Raw genomic sequence first — 16,273 nt, forward strand, 5'->3', positions numbered from 1 at the left:
ATAATAACATCCCATTCTTCAGTAGAAGGACTTAGTATGCACAAACTCTGTGTAACAAGGTAAAACTTTCTTATACTTACTGGATTAATTTCAACAGGCTGCCTTCTAATCTTGCATTTAACCTATTGGTTATTTACTGTCATTGTAATAGCTAAAAGAGTTGGAAAAGAGGTTAATTAGTGAGTACAAATATGCACTTTGATAGAAGAAATAAGACCTAGTGTTCAATAGTTTGGTAGGGTTTTTGTTGTTGTTGTTGTTGTTGTTGTTGTTTTTAGAGATGGGGTTGCAATCTCTGTTGCCCAGGCTGGAGTGCAGTGGAGCGATCTCAGCTCACTGTAACCTCTGCCTCATGGGTTCAAATGTTTCTCCCACCTCAGCCTCCTGAATAGCTGGGATTATAGGCATGGACCACCACACCCAGCTAATTTTTTTTGTTTGTTTATTTGTTTTAAGGAGCGGAGAGTTTAATAGGCAAATAAGAAGGAGGAAGCTCCCCCATACAGAGACAGAGGGAGGGGGACTCCAAAGCCGAGAAAGGAAACCCCCAATTTTTGTATTTTTGATCGAGGTGGGGTTTCACCATGTTGGCCAGACTGGTGTGATTGAATTCCTGGTCTCAAGTGATCCACCTGCTTCGGCCTCCCAAAGTGCTGGGATTACAGGCATGAGCCACCATGCCCTGCCATCAGTAGTTTGACTACAGTTAAAATTAATTGATTATACATTTCAAAATAGCTAGAAGAGAATAATTCAAATGTTTCTATCTTAAAGGACAGGTAAATATCTAAGGTGATCTACTTCAGCCTCCTAACAGTGACTACAGGCTTATGCCACCAATTACCCTGATTTGATTATATGAATGTATCAAATTATCACATGTATCTCGAAAATATGTACGTCTAATATGAATCAATTAAAATTTAATTAATTTTAGAAAGTGTTGGCAGAGAGAAAAGAAGACAGATTCCCCATTTTCATATAAATGCGGTGAATTTTTGTTAAATGCGAAACATTCCTACCTGTGAAAATATTGAAGAGAAAGAATTCTACATATGAGTCATTTTCAAAGAATGAATAGGAGAGACCCAGGCTAGTGTTTCCAGTTCTTTCTTTTCTTTTCCTTTTTTGAGACGGGGTCTCGCTTTGTAGCCCATGCTGGAGTATAGTGGCGTGATCACGGCTCCTGCAGCCTTGACCTCCGAGGCTCAAGCCGTCCTCCTTCCTCAACTTCCTGCGTAGCTGGGACCACAGGCGCCTAGCTAATTTTTAAATTATTTTGTAGAGAGAGAGTCTGCCTATGTTGTCCAGGCTGGTTTCTAATTCCTGAGCTCAAGGGATCCGCCCCCCTCAGCCTCCTAAAGTGTTGGGATTATAGGTGTGAGCCACTGCGCCCGGCTTCCAGTTGTTTATTGGTGCTGTTTCTGCATTAATATTAGAAATAGTTTGACAAGGTGACAAACTTTTATCACAACAGGCTACCGTTTCTCATTTTCAATACAAGTGGAAGAAAAGCCACTCATGCCCTGAGATGAATAATGATTCTTTCTGTGTTTCATACTTATTTCTATAGAACTCTACCTGAGTAAGGAGGATCTGAAAAAACTGCATGATTTTGAGGAGCAGTGTGTGGAAAAATACTTCCATGAGAAGATGGAAGTTGTGAACTGTAGCTGTGAGGAACGAATCCGAGTGACATCAGAAAGGTAAAATATATAAATCTTTTCCATTCTGAAACCACTACCAAAACGTGATTCCACTAGAATATCTAAAGGAGTAGAAAGACATACTTTCAAATCCCAGAGGTTTGAGTTCTTTATAATTTGAAATATTTAATAACATAGAATATTCATGTAATCAAAGTATATTTATTGAGCATCTACTATATTCCAGGCACTCTTTTGGTTACTAAGAGTAAGCGGTTAATAAGACACAATAATCCTTGTCCTCATGGGACTTACCTTCATGCGTGCGTGTGTGTGTGCGTGCATGTGTGTAGGTGGTGAGAGAAATGAAGTGAGTGGAGAACAAAACCTAAGCAAGGAAACACAAAAATAAATTTGTAATTTAATATCAGGCAGTAAAAGAGCTATGAAGAAAAATAAAGTGGTTGGAGAGAATAGGAGATGATGGTGGTGTGAAATCTAGCGGAGTTGGGGGTTCAGTGGACTGTTTAGATGATCTGGTCCTAGAAGGCCGCTCTGATGGATTGGAGTAGAGGCCTGAAGGACGTGAGGCAGTGGGCCAGGCGGGGGCGTCTGGTGGAATAGCGCCTCTGGCGGAAGGAACAGCAAGCGCAGCCGCCTGAGGCAGCACGTTGTGTCTGGCCGCACGCAGCCAGAGGGGAGGAGGAGGAGGTAGATGGAGGGTGCTGGTTGGATGGGGAGTCGTGGGGTTCTTAGGGTGTCTGACCGGAGGTGGGTGTACAGTGGAGTTGGCGGCTGCTTCACTGAAGTGGGTGAAGAGAGAATAAGAGAAGCAGAGACTGCAATTACAGGTGGCTTTTGGGAGAAGTGTTACTGTGCAGGGAAGCATAATGAGGTATGGGGACCTGGTGAGGTTTTTTTTTGTTGGATTTTGTTTCATGTGGCGATAAATGAAACAGCATGGTCCTGGAAATGATCCACCAGCAAGGGAGAAACTCAGGAGCACGAGGGAGGAGGCCATGTGCTGAAGAGACGTCCCTAAGAAACTGGGAAAATGGAGGGTCTCGGCTTTGCCCTGAAGCTGGGGAATGGGACGCGATATGGCCAGAATAGATGGGAATGCAGACAGGGTTGGGGGGCACCCAGGTCTTGAGGCAAAGTCGTCGACTGGGTGTGCCTGTGGGTGGGATTTTGAGGGGGGCAGGCGGTATGAGGGGCATTCAGAGGTTTGAGGAAAGAAGAGGAGATGTATTGGAGAGAGTGAACATATTAGGAAGCTATAATGTGATCTGAGTTACTGTGGATTTATGACGAATTGTGGGTGCATGGCATTGTGTGAAAATACGGAAGGCTACATGAGATGAAATGCACTTTTTTAAAACACAGAATTGTTCTTGTAAATGGAAGCAAATTGACAGAAGTTAAATGTGTTCCTTCATTTTTGAACATACATGGAACTGACTATGACGTATTATACCTAATTATACATGTTTTTTTCTGATGTGCGTATGTCAGATAGAGAGATGTGAATCCTTAAATATGGCTTTACTTAAACTGAATCACATGAAGAACTTTCTAAATGGTTCACGATGGGCATAAGTCGTGTTTATATAAACCTGGACTTCTCTCTTGGTACCATATTTATATAAATCTGTGTTTCTGTGCCTGATTGAATTTCAGATCAAATTTAATATTGAGAAAAAATTGAGTATCAAAGTTTGAGCCCACAAAATTTGATTTCACCTACATAATATCTTTAGTCCATAGTTATATGAATTTCTCTTTCCTTCTTCTATACGTTCTGCCCCCTTTATAGCTATGCTCACTGATTGCAACAGGCAAGCTTGGTTCTCCATTTTGTGTGAAGCATAGACCCATATTAGGCACTTACGGAGCTGGGATGAAGTCCTACTTCAGGCACTTACTAGTTATGTGGACATGGGCAAATTTACTGAACCCCTTTGAGTCTTGGTTTTCTTTTTTCTTTACTTTCTTTTTTGAGACGGAGTCTCACTCTGTCGCCAGGCTGGAGTGCAGTGGTGTGATCTTGGCTCACTGCAACCTCTGCCTCCCAGGTTCAAGTGAGTCTCCTGCCTCAGCCTCCCGAGTAACTGGGATTACAGGTGTGCGCCACCACACCCGGCTAATTTTTTGCATTTTTAGTAGAGACGGGGTTTCACAGTGTTAGCCAGGATGCTCTCTATCTCCTGACCCGCCCATCTCAGCCTCCCAAATGCTGGGATTACAGGCGTAATCCACCGTGCTGGGCTGTTTTCTTATTTATAAAATAGACATGGAGGCCTGGCAAGGTGGCCCACTCCTGTAATCCCAACACTTTTGGAGGCCAAGGCAGGTGAATCCCTTGACATCAGGAGCTCAAAACTAGTCTGGCCAACGTGGCAAAACCCCGTCTCTACTAAAAATACAAAGAAAAGTAGCTGGGTGTGGTGGCACATGCCTGTAGTCCCAGCTACTCAGGAGGCTGAGGCAGGACAATCGCTTGAACCCGGGAGGCGGAGGTTGCAGTGAGCTGAAATCGCACCACTGTACTCCAGCCTGGGCAAGAGAACGAGACTGTGTCTCAAACAAACAAAGAAACCATGGAAATAGCCCTACCTCTTAGAAATGTTGTGATGATTAAATGAGCTAATATAGATGAACTGTGTGGCAGAATGCTGACTCATAGAAAGGGTACAATGAAAGTTATCTGTTATTAAGTAAAAATGGGCCTCTCAAAATTGTGAGTATAATTTCTTTTTAAATACAACTTCCCCTCCAACCCTTAAGGAAAGGGGAATGAACAGATAAGATTATGAACTGGGATAAGTTTATGGAGAGCTGGTTACTCTAAACTATAAGGAAGGATTTTAGGTGGTCAGAGATACGGACGGATTTACCTTCAATAATGATGTGGATTTGAGGGGTCAGAATGGGAACCAGGAAGACCATTTGAGAGAACAGTGCAGCACACTGATGTGTCCACAGCCTTGCCAAGGTTGGTGGTGGTGGGATTGAAAGGAAGGGGTGGATATGACATTTAGAAAGAACAATTCATTAGGCATGTTACAGATCAGATGTGGAGCTAAGGGAGAGCATAGAGTCCACAACGACTTTCAGACCAGAGTGGGGTAATCAGGTAAAAGCTGGCACCACCGAGATAAAGAAGGCACAGGAGGTATGAGGAGAAAGCAATGAGGTTTAGATTTCTTGAGCTGAGATTCTTGTAGTATATTTAGCCAGAGATGTTCAGGAGGCTTTGGATGTGTGCATCTGAAGGCCCTGGGGAGCATTTGCGCTAGTGGAGGAGCTCATCTGCTTATTGGGACAGTCAACTGTAGGAGTCACCTGCCTTCTGTAGGAAACTAAAAGTATGACAGAGGAAGCGATTATGCCCAGGAAGTAAGAGTGAGGGAACCTAGTGAGCTGAGAGTTAAATCCTGGGAGGCGCCAACACCTGTAATGGGCAAAGAAAGAGAAACTCATGAAGAAGACCATAAATAACCATTCAGAGGAGTATAAAGAGAACTAGAAGAAGGTGGTATCACAAGCTAAGCGAGCACAGAGTGAAAATTGAGAACCAGACTTTTATAAACCAGTAATTCAATGATAAAATCCTAAAAACATTAACCATCATAAAGCATTGTATTTCTCTTGGATTCTTTTCTTGGGATTTGAGTAGAGGGTTAGAAGTTAAATGGATATGTACCTTCTGAAAATTATGGGTACTTCCAAGAGGTTTAGAATTTGGTTATGAAGCTCTAATTTATTATTATTATTATTATTATTATTATTATTATTATTATTTTAGGTAGAGTCTTGCTCTGTCGCCCAGGCTGATATACAGTGGAGTGATCAGAGCTCATGCAGTCTTGAACTCCTGGGCTCAAACGATCCTCCTGCCTCAGCCTTCCAAGTAGCTAGGACTATAGGCACATGCTACCACACTGAGCTAATTTTTTTGTAGAGGCAGGGTCTTGCTAATGCTGCCCAGGCTGGTCTTGAACTCCTGGCCTCAAGCAACCCATCTGCCTCAGTCTCCCAAAGTGCTGGGATTACAGGCATGAGTTACTGCATCTGAGCCTGCAGCTCTAATTAAACTTCAAAATGCAATCCATTTTCCCTCTTGATGGAGCTATCTCAGTGGCACTGTTTTTATACTGTCATATTTGTTGAGGTCATTTGTGGGGACCTCATAAATGAGGTATGGGAAAGAGGGGAGAATATTTCCTGAGGTAACTGAGCAATGGTGTGAAGAGCGAGGGGAAGAAGATTCGGTGGATTTTGCATGTTAGCCTACCTCTGAAGAAGAGATTGCTATATCCTCCTAGAATCAAGTGAGTTGTGGCAGTGGAAAAAGAGAACATAATGAGGCTGTTTTAAATCTTACTTTCCCTATTTGGGACTCTAACTTCTTTTTTGATCCTAGTAGTGTAAGTCAGCTTTTCCCTTTCTCTGTTCTGTGGAGTAAGATGCTTTTAGGTATTTTTCCACATTAAGCATGTCTTGGTACATTATATTTGGGAAATACTGTGATTTTAAAAAGTATAAACACTGTAACATAATGTGCATTGTAATTTGTCAGTACAGAGTTATAGCTTAAGCAGGTCCTACCACTATATGACCATGAAACCTTACTGAGGAACATCTGTGACACCTCCCAGCATGGGAATTGTTGGTGTAGTTCATGTAGTACTTCATGGTACTCTCGGAATCCCCAAAAGATTTTGACTAGATCCTAGGTGAGTTGCTGAGAGGTACCAGAAGGCGGTGGTCAATGCCACTGAATATGGAGTCGGCCTGTCTGGGTTTGATGCCTGATGTTTTCATGGGCCATGTGACTCTGGCTATGTGACCTAACCCTTTTTTTTTTTTTTAGACAGAGTTTCGCTCTTGTTGCCCAGGCTGGAGTGCAAATGGCATGATCTCAGCTCACTGCAACCTCTGCCCCCTGGGTTCAAATGATTCTTCTGCCTCAGCCTCCCCTGTAGCTGGGATTACAGGTGCCTGGCACCATGCCCGGCTAATTTTTTTTTTTTTTTGTAGAGACGAGGTTTCACCATATTGGCCAGGCTGGTCTTGAACTCCTGACCTTAGATGATCCACCTGCCTCAGCCTCCCAAAGTGCTGGGATTACAGGCGTGAGCCACCGTGCCTGGCCGACCCAAGCTCTTTTCTATGAAAGGATAATAGTAATGCCTACCTTATAGATTTGTTACATGGATTAAATAAAATAGTGCAGGTAGATCTTTATAAAATGCTTGGCTCATAGTGAGCACTCAGTGAATATGGTGATTTTCATGATGACTGTAATTGTACTTGCTGTTATCTCATTTTAAGGCATCTTGCCTAAAGGCCTGTAATAAAACAATTACCATTCTCATCTTTCTTCCGTCCTCCTCGTACCTTGCATGGGAGAAACTAAAATTATAAATTTTATGTGTCAGAATGACTGAAAGACTAGATTAAATTAATGTCACTAGTGGTCCAGCAATATAATCAAAATATGTTTCACAGGACATCAAGTTTTAGAAATTAAGTACCTATAAAAGCAAGGGACCTGATTTGAGGGTGACCAGGTTATTTGTCTAACAGGTTTCTATTGTAGCGTGTTACCTGTGGCTGTGAATAGTTGCTGGTTTCTATTGTATCATTCGATGTGACTGCTGCTAATGGAACTTAATGAGTCTCCATTACTGGTGTTCAGATTGTACTGTTTTTGAATTAGATGAAACAGTGCACTGGATGGAGAGGCTCTAATTAAGCATATTTGGAAGGGAGTATACATATATTTTGTGCTGTTTCCCACATCATCCTTGCCAGTTCTAATTTTGCAGATTCCAGAAGGTCAGGAAGCATTTGTTAAGCCTCTATTGAGTTACAGAAGTTGAATTCTATAGCAGAAGCAAGAAACAGAGGGTTCTACTCACATAGAATATAATAAACATGGAAGATACCACTCTTTTTATTCTTTAATTTCTATTTACAAAGGTCCCAGAAAGAGGAAGTGGAAAATCTTTCAATCCCTGTGACTTGAGATGTGTTCTAAAGATGGGAAGTCTAACACTATTTTGGGAAGTGCTTGTTACAGCTGAGTGTTAAACTCTTCATGGCATAATCACGACTTCTCCCTGCCCTCACATAAGAGCGGGAATCATTTTTCATTTCTGCAATGGTCATGTCAGCCATGACACAGTTGGTTACGTTCCTTCCCACGCTGTTTTTTACTTTAATCTTGTTTATCGAAGATTTTCATTATTGAGAAACTGAAACTATACCTCCTCTCCCCCAAACAATAGAACAAGGGAAGAAAAGAAAGAAAAAAGGAATGTGATATGCCAGAGTTCACTGTGAAAATTTTGGCTTTTTAAAATGTAGTCTTTTACATATTTCCATTTAAATGATACTATTTTGTATCCTGTTTTTTTTCCCGCTCTTACACATCAAAAATATTTTCTCCAATTAATTATATATACTTTGTAAATATATTTTAACTGTTGTTTCTGAATTAAACGTTTTATACCAATTTTAAAAACATAATGCCGAACATAGTAGACATCCCCAGCCCTGCCTCTACCACCAGAAATAGCCTTATAAAATAATTATCAACAATGTGAGTATGATTTTTAAAGGCTACATAATATTCTGTCTCATAATATAACAAATATCTGTCTGTTTTAGCATGGTAAGATTACATTTCCTTTATATTTATTGTGTCCCTGTGTTCCATCCTTGCTATCACAGAGTTGTTTCACTTCTTCTTTTTTAAATAAAATGAATGCTGTTATGATATAGATGAACTCATTATTATCTTAATTTTCATCTCTGATTGCCTAATGAGGTTGACTATTTTACTGGGTTTCCTTACCTTTTGTATTTTATCTTTTCATCTGTTCGTGTCCTTGGGAGTCTTGGTAATTTTTTTTCCCTCAATAAATATGGAAGTTTTTGCTTAATCAAGGGATATCAATGCCTCATCAAATTTATTAGAATACTAGTTTTCCAATTTATTTGTGTTTTAAACTTTTGTATTCTATTTTTGCATACAAGTTTCTTTTTATGTAATCAACTCATACATGTTGTAATTTATTCTGTTGCTAGTGAAGTTTAGATAGCTGCATTAGTTTCCCAGGGCTGCTGCAGCAAAATACCAAAAACTGGGTGTCTTAGAATAACAGGACTTTATTGTCTCATACTTCTGGAAGCTAGAAGTCCAAATTCAAGGTGTCGCTATCCTTCCTTGCCTCTTCTAGCTTCTGGTGTTTGCTGGCAACCATGGGTGTTCCTTGGCTTGTAGATGCATCACTCCAGTCATATGGCCATTTTATCCCTGTGTGTCTTCACATCGTCTTCCTTCTGTGTGTGTCCATGTCAGAATTTCACATTATAAGGACACTAGTCAAACTGGATTAGGGTTCAGCCTGATTATCATATTTTAACTTGATTACTCTATCAATATCTGATTTCCAAATAAGGTCACATTCTATGGTTCTGGGGTTAAGGCTTCAACATATCCTTTTTGGGGGATACAAAACCAACCTCATCCATATACAGAGATAATTACAAGGAAATGTACAGACATATAGTAACCATCTCTCAATTAAATTAATTTTTACTTTTTTTTTTTTTTTTTTTGAGATGGAGTCTTTTTCTGTCACTCAGGCTGGAGTGCAGTGGCATGATCTGGGCTCACTGCAACCTCCGCCTCAGTCTCCTGAGTAGCAGGGATTATAGGTGCCCGCCACCATGCCAAGCTAATTTTTGTATTTTTAGTAGAGATGGGGTTTCACCATGTTGGCCAGGCTGGTCACAAACTCTTGACTTCAAGTGATCCACCCGCCTCCCACAGTGCTGGGATTATAGGCCTGAGCCATTGCACCTGGACTAATTGTTACATTTAATTCAATTTGCTTGCAACTTATATTTACATTTGAATAGGTGAAGATGCCTTGTGCTGCTTTTACATGAATCAGTGACTGAACATCATAAACTTCGGTTAAAGTATTCAAACAACTTTAAAAATTTGCATTAGGCTTTTTCTGAATATAGGTCTTCTAAAACGGATTTTGTTTGAAACTTGGGAAGCCTGTTTGAACAGTAGAGTTAGAGATTTTTTTTTTTTTAATTTTAAAGATCCGTGTTTTTTTCTTCTTAATTACATATTTGATTATTGATTCTGTTTCTATCATTCTTCTTTCTTCCTCAGGATCTCCTGTACACATTAAAATTGTACAATGCTTGCTATTAGGAAGTATTCAAGTGTTTGTTATGTAAATGAATAAATATGTTAATGAATAAAAATGGGATGATTGATCACAATTGAAGGAATCATTAGCTGGAACTGGAAATGTGGTTCTGAAATATTAAAAAGAAAGAAGGACTAGAAATGTAGATTTGTGATTTGTCCTCTCCTATGGGTAGTAGTGGGCATTATAGGAGTGGATGAGATCACCTGAGATGAGAGTTATGTATTAGGGGAAGAAGAAGGCAAAAGACAGACTTAACCTAGGGAAGCAGCTGAGACTCAGGAACCATTTAAGGATGGAAGTAGGGTAGGAAGAGAGCAAATTCCCACTGGCTTAATGTGCTTGTTGGTTTTCTCCCTCCCTTCACCACTAGGGTTACAGAGATGTACTTCCAACTGAAAGAAATGAATGAAAAGGTGTCTTTTATAAAGGACTCCTTACTGTCTTTGGATAGCCAGGTGGGACACCTGCAGGATCTCTCTGCCCTGACTGTGGATACCCTAAAAGTCCTTTCTGCTGTTGACACCTTGCAAGAGGATGAGGCTCTCCTGGCCAAGAGAAAGCATTCCACTTGCAAAAAACTTCCCCACAGCTGGAGCAATGTCATCTGTGCAGAGGTTCTAGGCAGCATGGAGATCGCTGGAGAGAAGAAATACCAGTATTATAGCATGCCCTCTTCTTTGCTGAGGAGCCTGGCTGGAGGCCGGCATCCCCCAAGAGTGCAGAGTGGGGCACTTCTTGAGATTACAGACAGTAAAAGAGAGGCTGCAAATGTAAGAAATGACCAGGAAAAGCAAAAAACAGAAAGTATTATAGTGGCTTCTGGGGTGTCTCCTAACAAGCAAGCACACTCAAAGTATGGCCAATTTCTTCTGGTCCCTTCTAATCTAAAGCGAGTTCCTTTTTTAGCAGAAACTGTCTTGCCTCTATCCAGACCCTCTGTGGAAGCAGATGCAGATGTGCTGGCAAATGAACAGGACATCCATACTGAGGTTCTTGTTCATCTGACTGGGCAGACCCAAGTTGTCTCTGACCAGGCATCAGTGGATGAACCCAAGGAACAGCACGAGCCAATTGCTCACTTAGTGGATGGACAAGACAAGTCGGAGCAAGTGCTACCCACTTTGAGTTGCACACCTGAACCCATGACAGTAACCTCCCCTCTTTCCCAAGCCAAGATCATGCAAACTGGAGGTGGATATGTAAACTGGGCATTTTCAGAAGGCGATGAAACTGGTGTGTTTAGCATCAAGAAAAAATGGCAAACCTCCTTGCCCTCCACTTGTGACAGTGATTCCGCTTGGAGTGAACAGCACCAGAAGCAGACCCAGGGCAACTCCCTATCTGATAACTCAATGAGATTGGCCCAGAATAGTGAATGCTCAGAGGTGGGACCATGGCTTCAGCCAAACACATCCTTTTGGATCAATCTTCTCCGCAGAGACAGGCCCTTCGCTAGGAGTCATAGTTTTAGATTCCATAAGGAGAAGAAATTGTTGAAGATCTGTAAGATTAAAAGTAAGGAATAAACATTAAAAAAACAGCGTTAAGTCCTTTGCATTGCTACCAGTTTTTTTTTTTTTTTTTAAATCTATGACTCTTAACCACATTGTCATTCTCCCTGTTCTGTCAGCTTTTTCTGTAAAACAAAATGGCCCCTCCTTACTGTTGTCAACTTTCTCATGTAGACCATTTCCCTTACAGATCTTTCAAGCTCTTCAGAAATAGGGCAGGGAGCATGGGTCAAAGCAAAAATGCTAACCAAAGACAGGAGACTGTCAAAGAAAAAGAAGAATACTCAAGGACTCCGGGTGCCAGTAAGTGTACTGTTATTCCATCTTTTAGGTTTTGAGCAGTCAAGGTAGTGGTCTTAGTTTGATTTATCTTTATTGTAAAGTGTCATCTACACAAAATAACATTGTATTGAAAGGTTTGAAAATATAATTTGTTCCTCTTTTTAAGAGATGGGGTCTTGCTATGTTGTCCAGGCTGATCTTGAACATCTGGGCACAATTAATCCTTCCACCTCAGCCTTCCAAGTAACTGGGACTACAGGTGTACACAATCACACCCAGATATAAATTTAAGAGTCATTAGAGTGGATATACTGCAATTTATTTATCTGCTAACATGTTGAAGGACATTTGGGTTGTTTTCAATTTTTGGCTCTTCCAAAAAAACTATCATGAACATTTGTGTACAAGTCTTTTTGTGGACATATGTTTTAATTTCTCCTTGGTAAAATACTTAGGAATGGAATGTCAGAGTCATATGGTAAGTGTTTTTTAATTTTTGAAGAAACTTCCAAACTGCTTTCCAAGGTAATCATAATATTTTACATGCCCACCAGTAATTTGTGAGCATTTCAGCTGTTCCAGATCCTCACTGTCTTAGTTTGTTTTGTGTTGCTATAATAGAAACCGAAGGCTGCATGGTTAATAAAGAAAAGAAGTTTATTTCTTACAGTTCTGGAGGCTGGGTAGTCCAAGGTGGAGGGAACACATCTGGTAGGGACTTCTTGCTGATAGAGACTCTCTGCAGAATCCTAGGTGGCACATGGCGAGGGGGGCTCCTGAGAGAGCCAAACAGGCTTTTATAACAGATCCATTGTCATGATAAATAACCCATCCCCTCCATAATCCATTAACTCATGAATGAATTAATCTATTCGTGAGCCAGAGCCCTCATGATCCAGTCACCTCTTAAAGGCTCCGTCTCTTAATATGATTACACTGGGAATTAAGTTTTAACATGAGTTTTGGAAGGAAAAAACATTCAAATCATGGCAGTCACCAATTCAGCATACTCAATCTTTTAAATTTTAGCCATATTAATGAATGTGTAGTGGTATCTCATGGTACGATTTCATTTGTATTTCCATAGTGACGAATGCTACTAGACATCTTTTCATGTGTTTATTTGCTTTCTGTACAGTCTTGCATGCTTAATGATGGGGATACTTTCTAAGAAAGGTGTCATTAGGTGATTTCATCATGGCACAAACATCATGGAATGTACTTACACAAACCTAGATGGTCTAAGCTACCACATGCCTAGGCTGTACCATGTAGCCTGTTGCTCCTAGGTTATTAACTTGTACAGCATGTTACTGTACTGAACACTTTAGGTAATTGTAACGCAATGATATTTGTGTATCTAAGCGTATCTAAACATAGAAAGTCAGTAAAAGTACAGTATAAAATATAAAAATTGGTGCACCTGTATAGGGCACTTACTTGCAGGACTTGAAGGTTGCTCTAGGAGTGTCAGTGAGTGAGCGGTGAGTGAATGCAAAGGCCTAGGACATTACTGTACACTACTGTAGACTTTATAAACACTGTACACTTAGGCTACACTAAATTTATAAAAAAACAAAATGTGCTACGATGTTATCACAGCTGTAGTGTCACTAGGTGACAGGCATTTTTCAGTTCCGTTATAATCTTAAAGGACCACCATTGTATTAGTGGTCTGTCATTGGCTGAAGTACTGTTATGAGGGGCATGGCAGTATATCTTTTTTGGTGACATGTTTGTTCAGATCTTTGCCCATTTAAAAAATTGGGTTGTTGTCTTATTATAAAGTTGTGAGCATTTAAAAATATATGTTCAAATCCTTTTTTGAGTAGATGTTTTTGCAAATATTTTGTCTCAGTGGTTTGCCTTTTAATTTTCGTAAATGTCCTTTGAAGCCATATATTTTTTTTGATGAAGTGTTTGATTCTTTTCTGTTATAGTCTGTGATTTTTGTATCACATTTAAAATATTTTTGCCAGGATCACTAAGACATATTCTCATGTTTTCTTCTAGGAATTTTATAGTTTTAGCTCTTGCATGTAGGTCTATAGTCTATTTTGAGGTAATTTTTGTATATGAAGATAGCTAAGAGTTGAGTTTCTTCTGTCCTCTTTCTTTCTTGAATATGAATATCAAAATTTTCTACTACTTTTTGGTAGAAAGATATCTTTTTCAATTCTGTTCTTGACCATATTAACAATAATAGAAGATATCTTTTCCTCTATTGAGTTGCCTTGACATCTTTGTCAAAAATTAGTTGACCATATAGATCACAATATGTATGGATCAATTTCTATCTCTATGCCAGTATTATCCTATTTTGAATACAAGTTTATGATAATTTTTGAGTCATATATTAAAGGTCAATTTTTTTCTTTTTCAAGAAGTTTGGCTATTTTGTGTTCTTTGCATTTCCTTATAAATTTAGAATCAGCTTGTCAATTTTTATAGAGAAGTGGGCTAGGATTATGAATGGAATTGCCATAAATGTGTATGTCAATGTCGGGAAAGTTGACATCTTAACAATAATGAATCTTCTGATTCACGAACATGATGTATTTCTCCATTTAGGTCTTCTTTGATTTCTTGAAGTAATATTTTATAGTTTTTAGAGTACAGATCTTGCACATGTTTTGTTAAATGCATCCCTATTTCATATTTTTGATTTTATTATAACTGTAATTAGTTAACAATTTTAATATCTGATTATTTGTTTATGGTATATGGAAGTTTTTTGATACTGGTCTTATATTTTGCAACCTTGATAAGCTTCCTTACTTGAGTAGTTTTTGTGTAACTTTTTAAGAATTTTCTATATACATGACCATGTCATGTACAAACATAGATAGTTTTACTTCTTCCTTTCAATCTGGACACGTTGTATTTCTTTTTCTTGCCTGATTACACTGACCAGAACCTCTGGTATGATAGTGACTAGAAGTGATAAAAGCAGATATCTTTTCCTGTATCTGTTCTTCGGGGAAAAGCATTTAATCCTTTACTATTAAGAATGAGGTGAGTTATAGGTTTTTCTATAGATGCGCTTTATCAGGCTGAAAACTTTCCTTCTGTTTTTAGTTTTCAGAGAATTTTTATCATTCATGGATATAAGCCTTTGTCAAATGCTTTTTCTGTATCTACTTAGGTGATCAGATATTTCTCCTTTTGATTGTGTTATTTTATAGTGAATTTCATTAATTAATTTTATAATGTTAGAATTCTTAGAATATTAAATTACCTTGCTGGGATGAATCCCACTTGGTCATGATTTTTTTTTTCATATTGTTTCATTTTGCTAAAATTTTCATTAGTATTTTTGCATCAATTATTGAGGGATAGTTGTCTTTAGTTCACTTTTATTGTAATATCTTTGTCTGGTTTTGGTATCAGGATGATGCTTGGTTTATTTAGTGAGTTGGAAAGTATTCCCTCCTCTTCAGTTTTCTGGGTGAATTTGTAAGGAATTGATATTATTTCAGTCTGAAGTATTCGGTAGAATTAACCAATGAAACCATCTTTGTGGGAAAGCTTTTAACTACAAATTCAGTTTCTGTAATAGATATAGAGCTATTTAGGTTATGTAATTCTTCTTGAATGAGCTTTTTTTGTGTGTGTCAAAGAATTTATCCATTTTGTTTAAGTTGTTTACTTTATTGGCATAATGTTCATAATTTTATCTCATTATTCATTTATTGCCTTTGAGATCTGTGGGTAGTGACATCACTTGTTTTGTTCCTAACATTTTATTTCGTTTAGTCATTTATTTATTTTTGAGATGGAATCTTGCTCTGTCGCCCAGGCTGGAGTGCAATGGCTTGATCTTGGCTCACTGCATCCTCTGCCTCAGGTTCAAGCGATTCTTCCACTTCAGCCTCCCAAGTAGCTGGGATTACAGGTGCCTACCACCACACCTGGCTAATTTTTGTATTTTTAGTAGAGATGGAGTTTGACCATATTGACCAGCCTGCATATTGACCAGCCTGGTCTCGAACTCCTGACCTCAGGTGACCTGCCCACCTTGGTTTCCCAAGTGCTGGGATTACAGGGGCGAGCCACCATGCTGGCCGGCCCGTTCCTAACATTTTAAATTTGGATTTTCTCTCATTGTTTCATAATCAGTCTGGCTACAGGTTTATCTGTTTTATTGATCATCTCAAAGAACCAGCTCTTGTTTTCAATGATTTTTCTTTGATTCCCTTCCCTGCACGCCACCCCCCCTCCTTTTTTTTTTGAGACAGGGTCTTTCTCTGTCGCCCAGGCTGGAGTGCAGTGGTACAATCTCGGCTCACTGCAAACTCTGTCTCCCAGGGTCAAGCAATTCTCTTGCCTCAGCCTCCTGAGTAGCTGGGATTACAGGCCTGTGCCACCATGCCCAGCTGATGTTTGTATTTTTAGTAGAGACAGGTTTTTGACACGTTGGCCAGGCTGGCCTCAGTTGATCCGCCTGCCTCAGCCTCCCAAATTGCTGGGATTACAGGCATGAGCCACCACGCCCAGCCTCTGATTTCTGTTTCATTCATGCTTGCTCTTATCTTTGTTATTTCTTTTGTTCTATTTACTTTGGGTTTAACTTTGCTCTTCTCTTTCT

General features: G+C 39.5%; 1 protein-coding gene across 3 annotated transcripts in view; it reads left to right on the top strand.

Moving 5' to 3' along the window:
- TRPM6 (transient receptor potential cation channel subfamily M member 6) overlaps positions 1-16,273 on the top strand; it is a 162,445-nt gene that overhangs the window by 113,196 nt on the left and 32,976 nt on the right. For all 3 annotated transcript variants that reach the window (XM_033237090.1, XM_033237089.1, XM_033237091.1), the window contains 3 exons: positions 1,574-1,706; positions 10,263-11,407; positions 11,594-11,706. In XM_033237090.1, coding sequence (XP_033092981.1) covers positions 1,574-1,706; positions 10,263-11,407; positions 11,594-11,706 — 1,391 coding nt within the window. The remainder of the gene's footprint in view (positions 1-1,573; positions 1,707-10,262; positions 11,408-11,593; positions 11,707-16,273) is intronic.

Source organism: Trachypithecus francoisi, unplaced genomic scaffold (assembly GCF_009764315.1).
Source record: "Trachypithecus francoisi isolate TF-2019V2 unplaced genomic scaffold, Tfra_2.0 Lachesis_group16, whole genome shotgun sequence".
Classification (NCBI taxonomy): Eukaryota; Metazoa; Chordata; class Mammalia; order Primates; family Cercopithecidae; genus Trachypithecus; species Trachypithecus francoisi.